Below are 7,506 nucleotides of genomic sequence, written 5' to 3'. Positions count from 1 at the left end.
ACCAATTTAATCGGTTCGATTCGAATTTGCATAGATAATCGTATTCGTATTCCCTGAACCTGTGAACATTCTTATATATTATTATTATTATTATTATTATTATTATTATTAGTTTTTGCTACAATAGTATATATGGAAATCAAATTATAAAAGATATTATTAATATGTTATACAGTAATATCCTAATAATTAGGAAAATATTATTATGATTAACATGTGGGGTCGTATATTTTGTAATATATTGTGTGATAAGTGAGTGAAATAAAAATTCAACAAGTACAAAGGTTATCTAAATGAAGTCAAATTTAAAAATTGTTGACTAATTATAGCTGGATTATTTTGATTTCCAAACAGTTTTTTAAAAAAAAATTGACTTTGATCGAGTCTATAACCTTATAATTCGACCTAATGTGAGAATAATTATTATTATTACTTTGGCTTTAACTCAAGAGGGAGCCATGAGACAATTCTATTTTGACAATTTATTTCTAACTGCATTTTGTAAGACACAGTTGATCTGATCCAACCTCCTTTTATAGCACAAAATACTGCATACAAAACCATTCATGGATTAACACAAACACTACATGGGCCTGATTTAGCTTACTAGTTGCAAGAAAGTTGTCCTGGTCTTGCTATATGATACTCAATTATACATGTTAGTATATACTAAACACAATTCTACTTTTGTTCATTTCTCTCTAATTTCGTCTTCTTTTTTAAAGTATTAGCCATTCTAGTTTTGCATGATAACTTAAGAATTCTGCTTTGAGCTACACAAAAACTCCTAGATATTTAAATTGGGAAATATGAACATTTTTATTTAAAACAAAAAAGCCAATTTTTGTATATCAAGTTTAAGGTTTCTTTTTAATTATTTTGGCTAGCAACTGCAGAAAGATAGTCATAAGAGAATTGTTGTTGGAAGAGTTATGTGTAAAGTATGATTTTGAGAACTGAATTAAATCGATTGATTTGACCCAGTTAATTAAGAATCGGTCATCACCAGACTGGTTTCATTTAAAGTAAAATTATTTGACAGTAAACTAATTAAAATCTAATTAATTGGTCGAACTAATATTATTTTTAGCAATTATTTAAGATAATAAATCACAAAAAAATCATTTTTTTTAAATTATATATTGAATATATAAATATATATTATTTATTATATTTTATTTAATTTCAGTTAACTATTGGTTAATCTTTGAACTTTTAATTTGAATTTCTAATTCTACTGATTCAATGGGCTTGTTTGGGTGAGTTTCTAAGAAAAGATCTTTTTTTTGAGTTATCTTTTTTTAAAAGATCTTATAGAGAAGTAAAAGTAATTTTATGTTTGGATATCTCATGTAAAAAGGTCTTTTTATCAATCAATTATGTTTGTGTATAATAATATAAAAATACTTTTTTGTTTATTTATTACATGAAAAACATCTTTTTTTTAAGGAAAAAAGATCTTTTAAAAAAAGATGTAAATTACAGCTTCTCAAAAAAGATCTTTTTTTTATTTTACTAGTGCTTTTACTTTTACTACTAGAAATTTGTCAAACACGTTAAAAAATAAAAAAAGATCTTTTTTCATTGAAAAAAAATCTTTTTTTAACAAAATAATGGCGCCCAAACATGCACAATATATAATTGTTGGTGTAAAGTAAAAACTAATTTAAATAATAATTCTGAGTTAGGCGTAAAGAAATAAAATACAATACAATATCGTGTTGCGCTTGCGCATTAACGTGCTGAACACATAAAATCATATTAGGCTATCAGTGAACATCTAGAATCGTCTATCATCTGCTTGGTTAATTCATTTCCACGCACAGTTTTCCAGTCAAAAGAGATAAAATTACCAGTAAAATTGCTATACACTAAGTTCATGCATCTACATATTCTCTATTCTTTCGGATACAAATTTCGAGATTTTCTTTTTCCGTTTCTTATTATTATTCTGTTCATTTTGCTTTCCTTCATCTCTGATCCTTCTTTAAAGTTGGTTTCTACACACTACACTCACAAAAAGAAACACGATATAGCACTCTAGTACCAGATATTGTACTTCAATCAATGCAATGAATGAGAATTAAACTCTGCTAAACTCTTAAGAGACAAATAAAGGGTCAGGACTGGGAACATAAGCAGATAAAATAAAATAAAATAAAGAATTGAAAGAAAAAGGGAGGGTGCTCAAAATCATACATTTAATGTACCAAAAAGTCAGAAAAGGAAGAATTACATGTCCTATTATAGAATAATTTAGAGTGGAGGAACAAAAATCTTCCACACCTTAACATCACAATCCAAGCTGCCACTATAGACTAGAAAAGAAGAACCTTCATCACATGGATCACCATCATTATTATTACAGTCATCAACGACCGTAGTCAAGCACTTAACTGGACCATTATGCCCTTCCAGAACAGCCAAACAAGAATATTCATTGTTATTATTACCCTTCCTCCACACCCTAATTGTTTTGTCAGCAGAACCACTACACACCAAATCAGACACCACAGCAAGGCACAATATGGACTTGGTGTGCCCTTTCAGTTTACCAACCACTACCATTTTACCATTATACGCTCCTTCTTCTTCTTCTTCTTCCACCGCCTCTCTTTTCTCCCAAACCAATATTGACCTGTCACATGCACCTGAATACAAGAGAGTTTCATCACAGCTGAGAGCCAAGGCATTTATCCCTGAGTTGTGCTTCTCTAAGATGTCCACTAGAATGTGTTTCTTTTCTCCTTCCACTCTCTTCCACACCTTGATCTTCTTATCCGCTGAACCACTGTAAACAAGTCCATTTGTGGAAACCGCCATTGCGTTTATGGCGTCCTCGTGTGCGTTGTTCACCTATCAATATATTTAACTATTAATTCAATTTCTTTAATTTAATAATTTATTAATATATTTTATTCTATATTTTTAAATATTAATATTTAATTAATGACAAAAAATAATAAATTTTGATAATTCTCTAATATTTTTTTTATGGAAAAGATTTAAGAACCACTAATTTAATATAAAAGATACAAGTTAATTAGTATCCTTAGAGATTGGATTAGTCTGAAAATAGCTTATTAAGTAGTTTTGTTGGATTTTTTGTAATTTTGTTGAATTAATTCAATTTTATAAAATAATATTGATACACTGAAAATCAATATGATGCGACACACGAGTTTTGCATACACGAGTGATGATGAAAATGAAATATTTTTGTATGAGAGTGCCGTTGCTAACCGATTCCAAACATGTAAAGTCCCTTGTTCTCCAGATTTTGATTGTCCTGTCCCACGAAACAGAGTAAAGCAGGGCGCCGTCGCCGGACAAGGCGAGGACGGAAACGGTGTCGACGTGGTGAACCCAAGTGGACTTCTTGTGCCTCCGTATCTGGACATGGTTCTTGGGAATCAGCACCTTGGTGGCGCGGTCCCCGAGCGTGGGGAGCGTCGCTACTCGAGTACATTTCTGATTATGCGCTTCATTGTCGTGGCTTCTTATCTTCCAGACCCGGATTTTGTGGTCTTGATGAGCGCTAAAGAGCATGTCTGATTGAACTACTAGTGACTTCACAGCTCCTGTGTTGTAAAATTAATATACGAAAAAAAATATAAGTAAACAACTCTTATGTACCAACTTTAAACAACTATAACTAATAATGATTGATTTTATATTTTTTAAAAAATAAAATTTGAATAATCACTAATTAGTTAAAATTTGAAAAATCAAGATATACGAATTATCTTTTGAAGCGGACTGCCTTGTAAAGATCTTATAAAATGAGGAGAATTATAAAGTGATAGAATAAGGCGTTAACCACTATTAAATTTATAATTTATACTATAGGTGGATCCTATTATCTTAATTAATTCAAGGGTAACATTCTCATTTTTTCACTTTACAAATTTGATGAAAGATAACATTGTCTGATTCGTGTAAAAATACGTATGTGTGTGTGAAGATAATTAAGTGTTGCTTCATAATATATAGCAGAGTACCTTTTCCGGCAAGTACCATGTTGGCGGCTGAACTTGAGTGCTGGTGTTGGTGGTCAAATTCGGATTGGAGAAGGGAGCGGTCCCATGATCTGATTTCACGATCCGAAGAGCCAGTATAGAGGAAGTTTCCAGAAAGAGTTAGGGAGGAGACGTAGGAAGAAGTGTGGCCTTTGAGAGTGGCGAGGCAGTGGTGGTATGCGGCTGTGGAAGGGTGATAATGGGATTGTGAGTAATTAAGAGAAGTAACTGAGTTTAGTCTCTCTTCTTCTTCTTCTTGTTGCTGTTGAAGATGGTTGTTGAAATAATGAGAAGATGAGGAGGAGCTACTATAAGATCGCGGGTATTCCATGATTCATCATCACATGGTCAAGGTTATTAAGAGAAAAATAATAGTATGCATAGAAAGCGAAATGAGCTTATATATATATAAGCTAGGCAGAAACAAGTAACAACAACGTGTGGCCTACTTGTGTAATTGGTCTCATGTATTTTACAGAAATTATACTAAGTGCATACTAAAAATTAACTACTAAATTAGTTATTTATATAGGGCATATATTAAAATATAAAAGATATATTAAAAATAAGTTAAATAATATATGTATTTATAAATAAATATATAATAATTAATTTAATGATTAATTTTTAGTGTAAAAATAATTTAGTGATTGATTTTTAGTGTAAGAGTAATATTACACAGTTAAAATTTTTAACAAACTAAATCTAATTAAATTAAATAATAAGATTTATAATAATACTAGTCATAGCTAATTTTTATTATGTTAGACCAATTTAATTAGACTTGATTAACAAAAAAAATTTAAAATGTATAGCATTATTTTTAGTGTAAATATAATATTTTTTATTTTATTACATGAAGTTTGAATTTCTATTTTAGGGTGTGTTAGATTTGTTACATTAATGATTTTGCTTTGAACTTTTTTCTTTTTAAATTGCAAGTCTTTCTCAGGATAAACAAAAAAAAAAAAAAAACCGAGTGGTTAGAGTAAAATAATAGAGTACAAATAAATTTCGTAAATTTATATGGTTTGGATTGACAAAATTAAGACAGAATATATTTTATCTAATTTCGTCAAAATTTTAAAGAATTTGAAAGAATCATGTTGTTACTCAAACAACAAAAAGGAAAATAATTCCTCTACTTAAGGTTTCATTCTTCAATCTTAAAATACCCCTCTCAAAAAAGTTTTTTGGGATCTTCTACTTTTTCATGCAATTTCAATTAAGCCTTAACTATAATAGGACAAGATACGAGTAATTCAATTGGGATATATATATTTTGATAGGAGACCTAGATACTAAGAGTAGTTAAGCAACAAAAATAAGAGTAGGATAAAGCAACAGCAGTTAGCTAGATAGTGCCTAGTGATATTGATGATCCAGTAAAATCGGAGTTGGGTGTGTATGTGGGACATGGAGGAGAAGCTGGCTAGATTGGTCCTGAATGTGTCAAAAGGTAAAGACTCACGTCCACGTGAATTTATTTTTATATAAAATTTATAATTAAAAATTATTTGATAATAATTTAGTAAAATATATTAAATTATTTAATAATTCTCCATATCAACTTTAAACGAAAATAATTACATATCCATATCTCTACTAAATTAAAAAGCCATTATAGAAAATGAGAACAACTTTGAACGCATTAGACGGGCTCACAAGTCACAAGGGAGTGTTGGGGAGGGTGGGTATAATGAGGCACATACATACACATCTTTCTTAATAATGATGATAATAATAATAATATAATGGGTCGTCACTCTCAAAATCTCTGTTGTCCTTCCTATAATCGTTTTCGCCCATTGGAAAGTAGTGTTGGCAGAAATCTTATTTGTTCTCTTGTTTGATAGGTAAATTCCAAATTAAAAGAATAGTAAACCTTCAATTAGTTTCTCACAGTCGTCATATAGAATAATTTTGTTTTTACTATTTTTTAAATACCATATAAGTATAGGAAAAAAATTTTCTTCACAATTTAATTTGAAAAATTTACTTTAATTCAATTGAAAAAATAAAATAATATATTATTCATCATTTTGTATATTAAGGGATTAGATGATATATATATATATATATATATATATATATATATATATATATGATGAAAAAATAAATTTGTCTATTATTAGAAAAATGGTAAATACTAAATTTATCATTTAAAATAAATAATATTTAATTATAATATGTAACAAGTACAATAAAAATGATTATAACAAAATTTATATCTAACAGAAAAAATAACTAAAAATTATTTACATTTTATACAGGAATTTTGAACCTAAAAAAAAGTAAAAATAAAATATATATCCAACATAAAAATTGTCGCAGACTAACTTGATATTTAAATAAGGGAGACCACTTTGATAAAGACACTAAAAATGTCCTTTTTTAAAACGTTTACATGTGTTATGATATTATTAGACATATTTATTAAACCAGTTGTTAATTTATTTTTTAATAAATCAGAACAAAATCGGTTTATTATAGCAATAATAATAAATCCAATTGTTTGCACCATAATTAATAGACCCGATTTGATACGATCGATTTATACAATCTAAACCGAATTATGTCTAAATTTTTTGATAAAAAGATAAATATATCCCTGATTTTTGTTTTAGAAAAAACTTAAAACAAAAATCATAATCCAGTAGGTTATGTAAATTGGTCGGTTCGACCGGACCGAATAACAATTAAATTTATTGTTATTGTTATAAGGGTTAACCACCAAAAACGCTCTCGAATTATTTAAACGCTAACAAAAATACACCCGAATTTTACTATCGACAAAACTACCTTCAAATAATTTAAAAACACAACAACAATACCCAACAGTAAATATATATTTTCAAAAAATATCTTAGAAATTAAATTTTGATGCAATTTTTTGGAAGCATGATTATAAAAATAATATATTATTATACATAAAAATTGGTGATTTTTTGTTAAGTATATAATTTTTTTATAATTGTTTTTGTTAACAACCAATAATACTTTTAAAAAATTATAAAATAATATATACTTTACAAAAAATTACCAAATTTTAAGAATAACAATATCTCATTTTTTTAATTATGCTTGCAAAAAATTGCATCAAAATTCAATCTCTAATGTATATTTTGAGAAATACATATTTAATGTTAGTTTTTTTTGCAAGATTATCTAACATTAAATATGTATTTCTCAAAAAAATATATTAGAGATTGAATTTTGGTACAATTTTTTGCAAGCATGATTAAGAAAATGAGATATTAGTATCCTTAAAATTTAGTGATTTTTCGTTGTGTATATATTTTTTTGTAATTTTTTGTTAACAACTAATAATACTTTTAAAAAATCACAAAAAAATATATACTTAGAAAAAAATTATCAAATTTTAAGAATAATAATATCTCATTTTTTTAATTATTCTTGTAAAAAATCACATCAAAATTCAATCTCTAAAGTATTTTTTAAAAATATATATTTATCGTTGAATATT

The 7,506-nt window shown here is 27.6% G+C and overlaps 1 protein-coding gene across 1 annotated transcript; it reads right to left on the bottom strand.

Annotated features, from left to right (window-relative positions):
- Positions 1-2,165: 2,165 nt before the first annotated feature.
- Positions 2,166-4,401, bottom strand: LOC107642020 (Transducin/WD40 repeat-like superfamily protein). The gene is made up of 3 exons (XM_016345356.3): positions 4,002-4,401; positions 3,244-3,581; positions 2,166-2,856 (listed from the first exon to the last, which is right to left on the bottom strand). Exons 1-3 carry the CDS (start codon positions 4,348-4,350, stop codon positions 2,257-2,259), a joined length of 1,287 nt encoding a protein of 428 aa, XP_016200842.1. The 5' UTR covers positions 4,351-4,401; the 3' UTR covers positions 2,166-2,256.
- Between the last annotated feature and the right edge of the window lie 3,105 nt (positions 4,402-7,506).

This window comes from Arachis ipaensis, chromosome B5, assembly GCF_059453495.1.
Source record: "Arachis ipaensis isolate K30076 ecotype BB chromosome B5, ASM5945349v1, whole genome shotgun sequence".
Taxonomy (NCBI): Eukaryota; Viridiplantae; Streptophyta; class Magnoliopsida; order Fabales; family Fabaceae; genus Arachis; species Arachis ipaensis.
The sequence above is the reverse complement of the archived record's forward strand: the minus strand, read 5'-3'. Positions and strand labels throughout refer to the sequence as shown.

What these genes read in the sequence shown, in the direction of transcription:
- LOC107642020 (XM_016345356.3), bottom strand. Translation starts at nt 4,350, where the DNA reads ATGGAATACCCGCGATCTTATAGTAGCTCCTCCTCATCTTCTCATTAT. An exon ending in CATGGTACTTGCCGGAAAAG is followed by an intron (nt 3,582 to 4,001) that starts GTACTCTGCTAT and finishes TTTACAACACAG; the next exon opens with GAGCTGTGAAGTCACTAGTA. An exon ending in ACTTTACATGTTTGGAATCG is followed by an intron (nt 2,857 to 3,243) that starts GTTAGCAACGGC and finishes ATATATTGATAG; the next exon opens with GTGAACAACGCACACGAGGA.